The 15,814-nt window shown below is 51.4% G+C and overlaps 1 protein-coding gene across 9 annotated transcripts in view; it reads left to right on the top strand.

The window, feature by feature from the left end:
* The first annotated feature begins 1,030 nt into the window (after nt 1-1,030).
* Nucleotides 1,031-15,814, top strand: part of GPR156 (G protein-coupled receptor 156) — a 31,721-nt gene continuing 16,937 nt past the window's right edge. For 3 of the 9 annotated variants that reach the window (XM_088159017.1, XM_088159021.1, XM_088159016.1), the window contains exons 1-6: nt 1,518-9,282; nt 9,391-9,535; nt 11,719-11,855; nt 14,040-14,175; nt 14,496-14,606; nt 15,633-15,758. In XM_088159017.1, coding sequence (XP_088015143.1) covers nt 9,431-9,535; nt 11,719-11,855; nt 14,040-14,175; nt 14,496-14,606; nt 15,633-15,758 — 615 coding nt within the window. In that variant the 5' untranslated portion in view covers nt 1,518-9,282; nt 9,391-9,430. Of the gene's footprint in view, nt 1,138-1,517; nt 9,283-9,390; nt 9,536-11,718; nt 11,856-13,999; nt 14,176-14,495; nt 14,607-15,632; nt 15,759-15,814 lie in introns of those variants that run through there. The other 6 variants (XM_088159015.1, XM_014888880.2, XR_015801229.1 and 3 more) reach the window with 6 other exon arrangements.

Genomic DNA, 15,814 nt, shown 5'->3' with positions numbered 1-15,814 from the left:
GCCAACAGTGCTGTGGGGCACAGCATTACCAACAGTGGTGTGCAAACCCTTCTGCTCCCATTCGGACCACAGCTGCCCCTGGTCCTTGGCTCTGCAGGTCTGGAAATGGGCAGGAGTGAAAAATTAGCATTGTTCATGCCAAGGCTAGCAGAGTTGAGTAAATGAGGTAAACAGAACCGTGGAAAGAGAGAAAACTTGCACGGCCTTACACTTGCCTGCAAAGAGCCCTTTCCAGCAGCACCTGGGACTTTGCTGCAGGCTGGGAGAGAAACTACGGTGCTGGAGCAGAGCTTTTGGCTCTCAGAGCTGGGGAAAACTTCCAGTAAAATGAAGTGGATGTCTTGAGGGGAGAGAGCACGAAGTTTATGCGAGCGAGCTGCAGGACCGTGGGAGGCAAGAGAGTGAAACGGCCAGTACGGGGATGCTGAGAGTGACGGTGGGTCTGTCCACAAGACACCGAGTGCTGCTCACACAAACATACCTATTGCAGTAGTCACGCTACCACTAGCCATGGAGCAGCACAAGCAGGTCACGGAGCACGAGGTTGGTCACTCTCGCGTTTCCTCACCTTCTCGGGCCGGTTTTGCCACAGACGTGGGGCTTTGTGCTGCCTCAGCTGCCAGGAGCACCCGAGCGAAGCGGCCCGTTCTCAGCCAGGCGCATCCCACCGGCAGCAGTGGGATAGAGGCCGGAGATGAGCTCGGGCTGCGGCGGCGGGGCCAGGTCAGCCGGGGAGCTGTGCCGGGGGGTCCCGCTCTCCCGGCTCCGGGGGTGTTCTGGGGAGGGTTTGATGCTGCCCTTGTCTGAAACGTGAAACGCCTTGTCTGGCGTGAAACGGGGTCCAGATCTGCCAAGACAGCCCCGGCCCCCCGGCTTTTTCCCCGCTACCGAAAACTTTCGTCCCGGGTCAGACGGGAGCGGGGTCGGCGCCACGGTCCCGGCGGGAGGAGCGCGGCCGCCCGGGCCCCTCCCGCCGCCCGCCTCCGCCGGGCTGGGCCGGGCCGGGGCGCTGAGGTGCGGCCGGCGGCGCTGAGCGGCGCGTCCCGAGGTTGCTGCGGGGCTGCTCGCGCCTCGGCTGTGCCGCTCCTGTCAGGCTCCCGCAGGTTGACACCCTGGGTACTGATGCCGTCCCCGCAGGTGGGTCGGGGTCTCCGCCGGGCGAGGTGTGGGGAGAGAGGGGGCGGTAGCCGTGTTTGGAGCTGCGAGCGAGACGGCTGAGACGAGAGCACCCAGGGTTACCCTCCGAGTTGCTTTCGTGCCCTGGCGCTGTTCGCTTTGGTGATTTTACTCCCCTGCCCCTTTCCCCACAGCCTGCGGGATGCCGCGGGTGCAGCCGGCCGGACCCCAGCGCGGCGAGGCCGCGGGATGGGCTGGCAGCCCCCGAGCGCTCCCGCCCTGCGGCATAGAGCTGTGCTCTGGGCGCGCTTTTGGGAGATGCAGAGCTTCTCGTTCGCCCTTCGCTGGCTTGGCTGTGCCCGGAGTGCACCCCTGAGCTCGAAACGGGGCGGCTTGGGCCGGTGTTCTTAAGATAACACCGTCCCAAAGGTTCCAAGCAGCCCTCGGAAGGCGCCTGTGGGAAGCAGGAGTCTGCTGGCACCTGGTGATGGGAAAGGGCTGCCTTCCCGGATGCAAAGATGCGAAGCTGAGCACTAGGTCGGTTTGTGCTAACCAAACTGCTGTTACCCGGGCGAGCCGTGTGCCTTCTGGAGTTCAAAATGGGGAGAAGAAAAGTTGCAACCAACTCCACAGTGCAGCAACGTGGGTGGAGAGGGAGAGAGGGACCCGTGTGCCCTGGATTCACAGAGCTGCTAAGGGGTGAGACCCGACCACCCCCCCAGGAAGCACTCCAGGACCCAGCCTGTTTGCTTCTCCTTGGCTGCCAGAGTTGAGCATGACACAACTCCCAGGGACTTGGTCACCTCTCAGGGAGGGGTGGCTCATGGACCCAGGGCTGGATTTTCCGCTGCCCCACAGGTGCACTGCATCCTCAGGGGGGCAGGGAGGAGGCCAAGGGAACCCGATCCCGGGTAACCGGCAGCTGCCAGTGTTGAGTTCCAACTGGCATTTCTAATGCGGCACTGGCGCAGCTGCCACATCCCCTCACCCACCTGGTGGCAGGGCACTGCATGCTCCGCTCTTCCTGCGAACTCTGCTGACACAGTTTAAAAGTGGCACTTTCCACATGGGTTTGGTTGTGCCTCACTGCTGTCTGTAGGGAGCCAGGCTGGCAGACCTCGTGGAAACCTTGATGTCACCCTGCCCCTTGGTGGGGGCTTGTTTTGCCCAGCAGAGAGACTAGAAGCCTGAGCAGGGCAGCACTGGGTGCACTTTGGCAGGCTGTGGTACTCGGGAGGGGAGCCAGAGGAGCCGTGGACATCTCTGGCTTCAACACCCTTAAGTCAAATCTGTCTCCTAGTGGAAAATATTCCCTGCTGCTTAGTCATCAGGGGTAAGGTGAAATAACTGTAGTGCTCTGTTTTTCTGCCTCTTTAAGGACGAAATGTGTCACTTGATTTCCAAAATCCTGCCAAATTTGAAAGAAAAAAGTTAATTAGAGAACAAACATGCTGACCTTGTTGGGGCTAGAAGCTCTCCCCGTGCTTGGGGGGGCTGTGTGGTTTTGCAGCCTGGCCATCCTAGCGCTTTGTGAAAACACAGGTGTGCTGGTGCTGCAAGGGCTGTGAGGGGATGGTGTATAATTGCATGAAGGAGCAGCTGAAACTTTCTGCCAGCTATTGAAGGCATTTGCTTAATGTGAAATATAACTTTATGGAAATATTCCTTCTGATGTCTCTTCCTCCTCTGCATTTGATAGCTCGGCAGCAAACAGCTTCAGTGGAGGTGAGCTTCTGCTTTTAATTAAGTCATACACACCACAACCACAAGGTAGATCTCCCTTGTAAATCAAAATTCTAAATCATCAGGCTTTTTTACCTCTTATTCATGGTGGCTCTCTAAAGATGGTACAGTTAAGACAGAAAAAAATCGCAGGCTACACCTTCCTGTAAGGCTGTTTAGCATGTTCCTGTTTGTTAGGCTGATGCTAACACCCCGAAGGCAGAGCGAACTGATGGAAGGAAGGGATATTGAAGCCTCCAGCAATGGTGCTTGAGGCTGAGCTATGCCTCAGAGCAGCATATTGGGGCACATGCCCGAAGGAGAAAATAGCAGTGTTTGATGGGAATGGCCTGGGAAAAGACATCTTTCTGAGGTAGGTCATGCATGTAGATGGATGGGAGCAGGTATAAAGGCAACAGAGGCACCAGGAATGGGCACAGAGCCCTGAGACCTGGTAATACTGCACCAGTCACAGCACCTTGAATCAGCATCCTGGTGGAAAAATATGTGTCACACAGCCACAGTGGAGTCCTGCAGCCTTCTTGTCCTGTGACAAGGTGCCAGCCTCTCTGGGGCAGAGATGTGAGTGTGATCTGTGGCAGGGATTCAGGATTAACCAGCCTGACAGACGGGGGAGGGGCTCATGGTTTGCCTGCAGCAACTACCAGGGCAAATTGTGAAGCAGATGCTTGGAGATATTTACACACCACCATCATCTCTTCGGCTGTGCCTGGCAGTGTGGCAGGCAGGAGCTGTGTTTCTGTGAGCATGGGGCATGGTTGCCACGCAGTTTGGCCTTGTAGCCCTGGCCATTTCTGCCTCTTCATGGTGAAGGTGCAGTGCACCATGAAATTGGCTGTGTGTTTCTGGAGAGGCAGCCCCTGCCATCCCACTTGCAGGTCATCTGCCACATGCTCAGCACATGGGATGGAACCTTTCCTGACCCAGGGCTTGGGAATGAGCAGGAAGGTTGTCCCATGGAGGCAAACAACATCTACAGGTGTGGTCTCACACTAATAAATGAAATTATTGATGAAGTTGTTACGGTGTAATGAAAACACAGGATTTTTCCCAAAGTGGTGAAAGGCCTCTGCGTGTCCTTCCTGTCCATGCAGCACAGCTGCTGGGGCATTATGCACCCCAGCGCCCAGCTGTGGGTAGAGGCTTGAGCATGGGGACGGCATGGGAACAGCACTGCTCCTTCTCAGAGTGGTGCCTGGGGTATGTCCCCTGCCTGTTTCTGGGGGAGGCAGCTGTGCCCTCCTTGGCCCCAAGTGGTGAGGCTACTGTCTCGCAACAGAGACCCCACTGCCTCTCTCGCTGGCTGCAGGAAAGTGAGCTTCCACCTGAGGGTACCATGGCATCAATGAAATTCGGCTGGAAGGACTTTTCTCGCTGTTTCCTGCTGTTGCTTGGCTCTGTGTGAGGAGCCTGCCAGGCCACCTGGCCAAGCAGGGATGAGCTCAGCACAAGGCGCAGTGGGATCCCGACCCCTGGACTCCCAGCTACTTTGGGGAGGCAGAAACCTGGAGGTTTCTGCTCGTTTCATCCGTGTGCTGGACACAAGAGAGGGCTCAGATCTTCGGGTGGCATGAAGTCGCTCCTTGGCAGCTCCAAGTATTTGGTTTGCCTCCCCATCAGCTCTGGTCATATTGGCCTCGTCTGTGGCATGCTCCCTATGCCTCTTGGTATTCCCTCCTAATTTTTCTTCCTTTGAGCATCTCAAATCAATTCTGTCTGTTTCTTACGTGCCTGAGTTGAAAGCCTTATCAGCTCCATAGTGGGAGAAATGTGAGTCAGCTCCTCACAGGACTGTGCAGTGGTTCAAAAAAAGTAATGTGGGTTTTTTTTATTTTTTGGTTGGTTGGTTGGTTGGTTGGTTTGGTTTGGTTTGGTTTTTTGTTTTGGTTTTTTTGGGGTTTTTTTGGTTTTTTTTTGATGGAGGTTTCTTTAATTCAAAATGTAAACCACAGAACTGAAAAAGCCATGTGGCTATTCAACCTGCACTTAAGAAGTCTAGAGGCAGAGCTAAATGTGCCAACTTCCTGCTGAGGGAGCTACAGCGGACAGACAAGCAGTAAGATCAACATTCAGAAGTTATTGCCTTCATGATATTGGGACATGCTTTCCAAAATGGTAGGAGGCTTGAAAATCACACCTAGCTTCAGTCACACCGCAAGCTCCCCACGTATGCAGAGTCAGAAGCATCTTGTCCTGCATCTCCCTCCTTTGTGTGCAGCAGGTCTTGCAGCTCCTGGTGGTTATCCTCACTGAGCTTCCTGTCTATGTGAGGCATGAAGATATCTGAGGGGCCTGGAAGTGGCTCTGGAAATCCCAGGGACAGGAGCTGAACAAAGCACAAGCACAAGACAGTCACTGAGAAGAAGGGTGACAACTTTGTAGCTCCCCAGTGTTCCTGGGGATTGAGCCTTTGTAACCCAGATTTTAAGATTATATGTTAAGGAGGGTTTCTTGGTTTTCTTTCTTTTTCCTTTTGTGTTTGCAAGGGAAAGCATGAAAATGTAGGTGCTGAAGTTTTAAATATAAATTAAAAATAATCGTCAGATATGCTGTGTGTTTTAACTCACAGTTTTTAAGTAGCTTCATCACGGGGGGTGTTGCAGTAAGTCTGGCTTGTGACTTTTTTTGATCGCCTTGGGGATGGCAATATTACAGGTTTCTCAGGTGAAACAAGAAGGGATCTTGTTGGACAAGAAGAGCAGAAGGAAAAAGCAGGAGCCTATCTCAGAAGCGCCAGATTTCTGCATTGCAAAACCCCATCCCGTGGTGTTCGTGCTGCCAGAAGAGTTATCTGGATCATTTTCTGCTGTCAGTATGCAGCATCCTGTCAGCTGAGGCTGCTCCATACGAGCAGATCTCCATCTCCCATCAGAACTGGCAGCATCAGACCGAGGTTGCCTGCTCCCCTCCTGAGGCAGCAGGAATGGCTCTTCCCTTTGCATATTGCTCCTTCTACCCAGCTGTTCTTCTCTGCCTCTGGCCACACAGCCACCTTCCCAAAAGTTCTTCTGAGCAGATGTTTCTCCAGATGTGCTCCTTGCAGAGGTGTGTATGTACCATTTCTCTATCAGGGCTGGTGTGACAAGACAGGATGGCAGAGCTCATGAAGACTGGCACATTTCTGAATGTGATTGTCCTGTTGTCTGTGATTTGACATCTTCGGTTTTCCACCTTTTGATTCGCCGAGCAGTGATGTCATCTTTGGGAAGAAGCTTCTCTTTCAACACTACATCAAAATGAACCAGTTGGGGTAAAAAGTTCATTCTGTCTGCTCTGAGTCTATACATGGTGTGCCAATTTTTCAGCTTCTTTAAAGGCTTTTTTCCTCTTTTTTTCCAAAAGAAATGTTTTGAAAGGGAAGAAGAAACTTTGACAGAGTCAAGAGGTGCATTTAGATGACATCTACTGCATCTATTTTGAGGACTATTTATGCGCTAATCTACAGTTACTCAGCATTGCTAGATATTTGACTTGGTGATCTTAGAGGTATTTTCCAACCTTAGTGATTCTATGATTCTGTATCTCTCCCTGGAAGTGTTCAACAAACATGTAGATGTCATGCTTAAGGACATGGTTTAGTGGAGGGGTTGGTAGTGCTGGGTTAATTGTTGGACTTGATGATCTAAGAGCTCTTTTCCAACCTAAATGATTTTATGCTAAGTATTCCTGGGTCTCAACAGATCTAAGGAAACCGGTTTTCCAGGCCTAGAGATCAACCTTTGAGATGACCACGAATTGCTTTTATCCAAATACGGGTTTTAACAGTCAGTGCTTCCCTTTTATCTTACAAGATGGTGATGCTAGTATTTTCTTGTGGTCCAGTCACTTGTTTCCTATTGACTTTTGGCTTTTTGGATTATGTCTGTGTGCAAGCCGATGCTCCTTTGTGGCCAAATACTCTTCACCATGTCCCAGACAGCTAGCAGGTACAAGGCCACAGAGACCAAGGGTGGCAAGGGGAGAGCAAGGCAAACAGAGCTGTTGAGTCACTTCCAACCCAAGTCGTTCTGCGATTCTGGTCTGGAAGTGATCTGTCAGAACTGTTGGCATTTTGGTCTTAAAAACACCCCCAAAAAACCAAACCCCACATCTCTGTTTTCAACCCTTACATTTAAGGATGTGAGGTTTTACCTGTGTTGCTGTTCTGACAACGATTGCCTGGCCTCACCCTGAAGGTCAGTGATCCCCCAGAGTGTGTGTCCCCCTTGGATCCTCTCCAGACTATGGAGAAGCATTCCTGCCAACTCTCACAAGAAACAGGAGCTGGACTGGAAATGCCTGTTGCCTTTCAGCAACAGCTGCACTGGTGCTTGCTTTGTTGCGTACTAATGAACACTAATGGCCTCAGCTTGTTACCAACATTGTGTGGGAGCCATTTGCAGAATGCAGGGGTGGGAGTTGGGGAGACCCCCGAGGGGTTTCTGCCCTCCTCCAAGGGGTGGCCTCCCGGGTGGGTGAGGGCTGAACTGGTGTTCCTTGTGAGCCACAGGAAGGCTATGCCTGCTGGCCTCATGCCAGCCGTCGTAGTGTTCCACCTGCCGGGTGTGTTCCCCCTCCGACGTGACAGAAGGTTACAAAGAATTATAGGGGCTTTTTTCTTTAAACCCACCTGGGGGCTTGGGGAGGAGCTGAGCCCCTTGGAGGCTGGGCACTGCTCACGTTCTCAGCATCAAAGGATTAGTGCCCCTCTCCTACCCCCATCCCCACCCAGTCCCTCCACACTGTCCATTGGTCTCTGAATTGTTCAGCTGGAGCCTGTCATCTCCTCGCCACTGCACTTCCGGCATTGTAGCAATCCTGGCATTCACTGCAGCAGCTGGATATCTCCTACAGCCATGAGTCTTTTCCAGTCACTTAGCCTGAGCTATGGGGAAGGTGTGAAAACTCCCAGAGGATGATCCTGTTGGAGAGGGGAAACACCATCATGGTTTGCTAGAGAGAAGGAGGCTTGATGGAGCTGGGTGGCTTCAGCACTCTTGAAAACCATGTCTTTACCCACCATATGTGTAAAATCTTCAGTCTGTGTGATACTGTGTTTGTAGGACACAGCACGCTGATCACACACTGGGAAAAGTTCTGGCAGGGGCAGGACAGTGCCTGGACCTGCAGTACATGAAGGCTTCTGCCAGCAGGAGAGCTGGGGTTATTGCTTCAGAGGTGGGTCTGCTAATTTTGGACAAGTAGCCCACTTACCTTGATATGCTTGCGCTGGGACTTGTAAGCAACTACTCTAAAGCCAAAAAATCAGTCTACACTCGAGCTGAGAACAACTGTAGCTTTTCTGGCATTTGAATCTCAATTATGCCCTGTGGCAAACATCCAGTTTCAGACCAGGTCCTGATGACCATACTTCTTTTTAATTTACTCTTTCTTTGCTCGCATAATGACAGGAGTTTTTCCAAAGAAAGGACTTGGAAGGAGAGGGCATCAAAGCGTCAGGAGTAGCAACAGGGAGGGATGGAGCACCAGCCAGGCATGGGGGATGCTCAGCTAGGGAACAGCCCTGAGGATCATGATAGACATAATTTTTTTCCTCTCACCTGTTGTTAGGAGCAAATAGGGAGCGAGTTATTGCGCCTCCTCCCCAGCTGCTAACGACGGGAGACTTGCTCATGGTCGTGCACTGGAAGCTAATGAAAGCTGGTGACAATGGTAATTGAGTAAGGATGCTTGAGGATAAGTATGACCTCATGTCTAAAATGGTAATGAGGCCTATTAAAATCCACACCAAAAAGAGAAATTAAAGGGAGAACAGAGGCAAAGGTGATGCAAAGGGAGCAGAAGCAGGCAGGGACAATACCTGGCAGCCAGAGCACCAGGAGGGACGGGGGAACACAGAGGTGTCAGGCTTCTAAATCTCCTTAATAAACAGCCAGCTCTTCAGGTAGCCAGGCTCCACCTCAGGCCGAGTCAGCCAAAACAGTGGGTTCAAGCACCTTCCCCTCTGCTCACCCAGGCCTGGGTGTAGGTCCTGTTAAGCTCTGGCAACACTTGTTGCTGTTTGTTGTTGTCTTCACTCACTGGTTCTTTGCTGGAAGAAAGGGATGTTCCATGAAACCAGCAGTCACTGCCAGCACAAGGAGAGTACTTGCAAAATGACCCTGAAATTGCTCCAGTGCAATTCCAGGAAAATGCATTGGCAAAGGAAAGATGCAGTGGGTTCAGAGTGCCAGGGTACCATGCTCCTTCTTGGACCAGAACAGCACTTCATGTGAGCTCCCAGCTGGGATTTAGGGGCTGGGGGCCACTGTGATCCTCCACAGGTGTTGTTTTGCAGGGTGGTGTAGCAGTGCTGGAGATGCCACCGTGCTCTGTGTGAGCCCAGGTCCCGAGCTGACTCTCCTTGCTGCAGAGGACACCCCGAGGGACACTGGCAGGGGGCACTCCCTGTCCTGGCTCTGGATGTGCATCACATCACTTTGGGTAAGCTCAGCCCTGGGCTGTCATCAGACCCTTCCCTGCTGACAGGGAGGATGTGGTGTGTGCCGAAGGTTTCTTCTCGGTGGAGAAAGCCAACGCTCGTCCTTCCAGCAGGGCAAAGGTACAGCTGGATGACGACTGAGGATGTGCTATGGAGCCGGGATTCAACTGCTCTGAGCTTTGCGATGGTAGCTCCAATTTTGGCAGCCAGGAGCAGCAGCAGCGGATGCTGCAGGAGCTCTGCACTGTGACAGTGGTATGTATGGATGCAGTGGGATGGATGGATGCAGGGCAGCGCACTGGGGCATGAGGTTTGCTCTGCAGAAGTAGATTTGGGGGAGGGATGAAGAGGGGGTTGCATCTGCCAAGCAATCCCAGTCCAGCTGAAGGCAGCACACTGTCACCTGGTTGGCCTCCAAGACACATCCAGCAGTTATCCAGAAGGGGAGAAAGCATCCATGACAGAAAAGTCATGTCAAGCAGCCCTCCCATGTGTCAGACAGCTGCTCAGGATTGGCCTAAGATGGCCCCATCTGCCCTTGACGTTTTCTGTTCCCTATAACTTCAAAGTGCTTTTCAAATATGCTTAGAGCATGATTTAATTAAAAGTCATCATCTGTAATAAATGGTACCTTGCTCCCTCCATCAGTAAGGTGGTAGAGATGACACTGGGATGCACTCAACTGCATCTGGCACCACGTGAGACTGCTAGATGGACTCGCAAGGCTTGGCCCACTCGGCTCTCCATCACGTCCTGCACAACTATGGGCCTTTAATTAAGAGACTGTAAGCTGCTTGGCTCTTCTGGCTCTGGCAGCCAGCTTACAATTAATATTCCCACTGCCAGGACCAGGATTTACTCTGCTCAGCAGCCAGCAAAACGCTCCATCAACTTCAAGTAGCATCAGCATCCAGGAAAATAGCAGTCAGGGGGGAGGGTGTGTGGGAGAGAAAAAGTGGAAATCATAGGGGTGTTTCTGATCCTCGGGTGGTTGCTGGGAATAGAGTGTAGTAATCCCTCCATGCTGCTGCAAAGTGAGGCTGAGATGTGCATGCAGCTGTATCCCAGCAGAAGCAGCTCTCAGCTGGATGTCTCTCCCAGTCAGGGGTTTGCCTTCCCCAGTTGCCCTGCGACCAGCATAGCACCAGCATGTGAGCTGCCAGGAGCCTGCACATCAGCCATGCTCGCGTGGCAGTGACACGTTTTTGTTTCAAGAATTATGAGGTGGCTTTAATTCTGCAAGTTGTGCCTTGTTCTTGCTCAGCTAGAGGAGAAAAAGCCTGGCTGGGGAAGAGGGACATGATGCATTGGCTCTAAACTAATGCCTTTCTTCTGCCTGAAGATTTATTTCTAGCAAGGTTGGAAGCAGAAACAGCTCAGACCTTGAAGTAAAATTTGGGAGTTTGGGGCAGTGTCAACTGTCAGCAAAAGTAGTCTTCTGCAATAGAAATTGGATATAGGAATACCTGAGAAAGGACTCAGCACCAAAGAAGTTAGTGAGGTGTGTGATCCCAGCTCAAACCCCCCCTTAAAGGGGATGTGCCAGCACTTTTATAAAAGCGATGCTTTTTTAATGGAAAAAAAGAAGTCAGTAACCCACACATGCACACCCTGTTAAAAATGCTGGAGCATTTTAGAACAGCAGCAGAAGTAGGTTTCTTGTTTTGCCTAGGATCATTTTATCCATTTTATTTTAATAAGGAGATAGCAGAGAATATTTTTAAATGGATATTTAAGCCCATAAGGTGGTTTGTGTGTAAGAAGAGAGGTGCCTCCCTCATACTCGCTTTGGGAGTGTCCCTCAAAAGCCAGTTCTCAGCTGATGTCTGCCAGGGACCAAGTTGATTTCCAGCCAGCTGGGCGATAGGTGGATTCCAGCTCCGTGTGTCACCACCTCTGAAAAACACTGTCACACTCCCTTTGCTGTGTTCCTGCACTGACTGGCAGCTCTGCTGCTGGCTCCCAGTCATGTCTGCCAGCTGGTCAGTTGTCTGCTGCAGGGAGGGGTAAGGCTGGGAGCCAAGAAGCATCTAAAGAAGCGTGGTACCAACTGGGGCACCACGTGGCCTTTGTCCAAAGATTTCTTTCCAGAAGACAGTGGGGAACCAGTGTCCATGTTCCCATGTCCCAGAGGCCAGGCTGCCTGAGGTTTATGAATGACTTGTACAGCTTCATTATGGATTTGGCTAGTTGGCCATAAGGAGAGGCCTCTTGGACTGCCATGTCCTCCTGAGCACTCAGCAAGTGACAGCACACATCCTGTCCACATACATCTCAGTGACCCTACCTGCAGGACTTGGTCTGGTGTCTTCTTACTGGGAGCTATGGTTTGTGGCTGAGCAGGATAACTGTGGGAGTGATCATGCTGAAGTAGGGACCTCCCTTGCTAAGAGCCCCAGCAATGTCCTTTTCTTCCTTATCCCTTTTGCTTCCTGCAGACGTCTTTTGACCGCAGTATGAAGAGTTCCCTATCTTTCTCTGCTGGTCTCCTGGGAGTTATGTGGACATTCCTGACTGGAGGAGTCCTGTTAGCACTCTTCTTTCTCATCTTCACAATTCGCTTCAGGAAAAACAGGTAAGGGCATCCCTCTTCTCCTAGGAGATGTCCCCTGAGCTGGAGTAGCAGAGTCAGGCTCCTTCAGGACCAAGCTCTGATCTGGTGACCAGCTAAGGATCAGGAGGGTGTAAGCTTGAAGGAGCAGCACAGGGCAAGCAAGGGTAATGCCAGGGATGTTGCCAGAATTTTGATCACTAGTGGAGACAGTTTGGACTGTGGAGTCCTGTTTGGACTGCACCTTTCCTCCTCAAGGCAGGGAGCTGTAGACAGGATGAAAGGAAATAGTCTCGGTAAATGCATCGGGGGAGGTTCAGGTTGGGTACCAGGAATTTTTCACCAAAAAGGTTGTCAAACATTGGAACAGGCTGCCCAGGGAAGTGGTGGAGTAACCATCTCAGGAAGTATACAAGACTGGATGTGGCACTTAGTGCTATGGTTTAGTTCTCGTGGTAACAGTTGGTCGAAGGTTGCACTTGATGGTCTTGGAGGTCTTTTCCAACCTTAATGATTCTATGACTTTGTGGGTGCCCTCTGGCACAGACAGTGATACACGGTCTCATCCTGGAGGTGCTACTCAATAAAACCATCAACAGGAGTGGGCAAAAAGAGAGCTCATTTCTGCTCCACATGCTTGAGAGCATCGCTCTGAGCAGCACAGCTCCATAGCAAGGCCATCAAACTCCCCACAGTATGTCATGACCTTCCTGCTGTTGGGCCACTCATACTTTGAAGATATTGATAAACCATTTTTGTTCTTGGTGGTTGCTCATATTGGCGGGGAACATTATGTCCATCATGACATGGTGAGAGAAGCTGGTGGTGAAGTGTAGACTTTTTTTGGTGCTGTTCAGTCTGCACAGAGAAGATAAAAAGTCTTGCTCCCCTGAAGGCAGCATAAATCCAGGAGAAGGCTTGGCAGTTCCCCATAGCTCAACCTGTCTCAGCCAGTGCTGAGCCTTCCTCAGCAATTCTGGATGTCTCTGCTGCCTCTTTGCCACCTTCTCCTCAGTGTCATTGGTCCCTTGGTATCTCAACTGCTTCCTCCTCCAGGGATACATCCCTCTCGCAGGCTTCACCTGGCAAAGCCTTTGCTCTCCACGTGCCATTGTTTTGCACAGAGACATACATTTGAGTGCAGCCTAGACTGATGTTGTTTGACTTCTCTAGTGGCTTTAAGGAATTTAATGCTCCTGACAACCAGTGTGCAGTCAGGAGGGTCATAAGGGTTTGTGTTGCGCTGCAGCAGCTGCATGACCTGCATCCCAATTGCATCCCAACTGCATCCCAGTCTGAAGCACTTCATTTACTGAGTGCTGGTGAGTTCAGTGGCCACTTGAATTGATGTTCTCGGAGCGTGCTGTAATGAATGTGTGCTATTTATTTGCTCTGCAGTAAATAAATACTGGTCTACCTCCTGAGCCTGAGAGGGCAGAGGAGACCTTTCTCAGCTGCAGCTGAGAGCATGAGCTGGTGAATATCTTTCTTCAAGGGCTGAGACATGGTGAGGAAGCCAGGGAGGGAGAGAGACAGGTTGAACCCCAGGCTTTGTGACTACAAGACAGCAAGCCAGGAAGGAGCTCAAGGATAGAGAAAAGTAATGAGTTGGTAACAGGTCAAAGGGGCAGAGCTATTGGGGGGATGGCAGGAGATACAGCTTTCACTCAGTGGGCTTGCTGGGGAAGGGTGACAGGTCATGAGAGATTAGTGGGTCGATTCTCCCCTCCCTGAATACAGTTACAGGATTATGAGTGATGAGATGAAATTACAGAGGGGAGACTGTAACCTGAGCGTGGCTGGTGGCTTCCTGAAGTTGAGACTGCACTGAGTGTAGAGGTTATCTCCTCAGTGGAAGGAGTAGTGGGAAGGGCCTGTTCCTGGGAGCACATATAGCTCTTGCACCCAAAGCTTACTGCTTCACCCTGGGCTGTGTTGGTGTGGTTTTCCACCTCTGCCCCTCTGCAGCAGAAATGCTGGAATGGGGCTAAATGAATACTTAAAGGATTGTGAAGCACTCCAGTAAGAAAAGGAAGAGAATGGGACCATGGAGTAGTGGCTGAACTTTTGGAGCAGCAGTGAACAGCACAGGCTGGGGATGGACAGTATGTCAGCATCCCTTGTGACTGTCATCATCCCTGTAAGGGGCCTCACCCTTGTGCTGCCAGGTCATGATGCTCACCAAATTCCCTGCTTTGTTTCCTGGAGGATTGTGAAGATGTCCAGCCCCAATCTCAACATTGTGACCCTGCTGGGCAGTGGCTTGACTTACACAAGTGCTTACCTCTTTGGGATTCAGGAGCAGAGCCTGACATCTGGAGACTCAATGGAAAAGCTTATTCAGGTGAGTGTTTTGATGAAGATCTGCTCTGCAGCCAAAAAACTCACCCACAGCCTCACAGCACCTGTGCTGTGTCAGGCAGTGGTGGCTGTGTGGAGGATCCCATCTTCCTTTGTGCTCTCCTCTGCCTGTTGCACTTCTACAAGCCCAGCAGCCTGCCTGCCTGCAGGACTGTCCCCTGGGCACCTGCCTCGAATCCCTTCCTCAGTGCAGATGTGGTTTGCAAAACAGCAAAGGCCATTCCAACAGAAAATGTCTGGTTGCCTTTTGCATATGTGAAAGCCACAGCCCAGCTTTCCCCCTCCCTCTGGACCCCCTGGCAGGTGAGGCTGTGCCTGCTGTGCGTGGGGACCTCTCTGGTATTCGGCCCTGTCCTGGGGAAGAGCTGGCGGCTCTACAAGGTGTTCACCCAACGGGTGCCAGACAAGCGGGTGGTGAGTACCCAGCACTTGAGGTGTGAAGAGAGGGTGGCAGACTTTCCATGGAGGGCAAACACCAGCAAGTCCCAAACAAGTGTGGGATAGCAGACAAAACTGGCACATGACAGGGATGGATGCCACAATCACAGGTCTGGTTTCGCACCTGGCTGGGCATGGGCCCTTCATTTATTCCTGCACAGTGAGGTAGGAGCTTTTCCACTCTACAGGCAAGTGGGTGCCCTGCCAGGCTGCCTCTTCCCCAGTGGAGTCCCAGCCCCACCACTGAGCAATGTTCTCATTTTACATTGGCCACATGCCTTCATTATGCTACACATCAGTGTTTGTGTTCAGGTGTGGGCTGGTTGTTTTTGTGGGATGAAAATAAACCAGGTGTCCTCAAAAGCATGTGATGTGGGGCCATCCCCAGATGGATCCAATCTGCTCTTGAAGGCAGGAAGGGCGTGCTGGGTACTCCTCTGCAGCACTTAAGGATGGGGATTCAGCAACTGGGAGCGAAATGATAAATTCATGCACAAAAAAAGCACACTTGCAACTTTCAGTGGTCACTTTCTAGCAGTGACAAAAGTAGGTCTCAGATGAAAGATGGGACAAGAGGATTTGCAGGGGAACTGGGTACCAACAAGGGCTCTTGTTTCATGTTGGGATCTGTGTTAAACTTGCAAAATGATGATCCTACCAGGTGTTTTTCTCTGCCCTTTATGTCTCTGCTGGTGATATGGTCATAAGGGATGATAGTCTTGTTTTGGAAGAACTGTTTTCTGTCATAGCATTTACCTGCTATCCACACCATCAAGCAGGGTTTATACCTGGCTTCAAGCCTGATTAAGTCTTCAAGAATTTGGGAGTTGAAAACAGAGATCTTGTGGCCAGCTCAAATGTAGGTGCTAGACACCTCTCTGGGTGAAGTAGTAGGTTGGACGTGTCACTCGAAAGAAACAACAGAAAGGGACCCAAGGGGGATGGAGGTCATGGGTGTCCATTTGTTCCCCATAGTAACTTTTACTTCTTGCGTGTTTGCAGATTATCAAAGACCTGCAGTTGCTGGTGATGGTGGCAGCATTGGTGCTGGTAGACACTGTCTTGCTCTTGACATGGGTGTTCTCTGACCCAGTCCAGTGTTTCCGAAGCCTCAGCGTCTCACTGCGGGTAAAAGGATGAAGAGGGGTGGTGCAGGGTTTTGCTGTGTCCTATCTGAGCTCTGT

The sequence above is a fragment of the Sturnus vulgaris genome, chromosome 2 (genome assembly GCF_052056855.1).
Source record: "Sturnus vulgaris isolate bStuVul1 chromosome 2, bStuVul1.hap1, whole genome shotgun sequence".
NCBI lineage: Eukaryota > Metazoa > Chordata > Aves > Passeriformes > Sturnidae > Sturnus > Sturnus vulgaris.
This window is presented reverse-complemented; position numbering and strand designations above follow the sequence as displayed.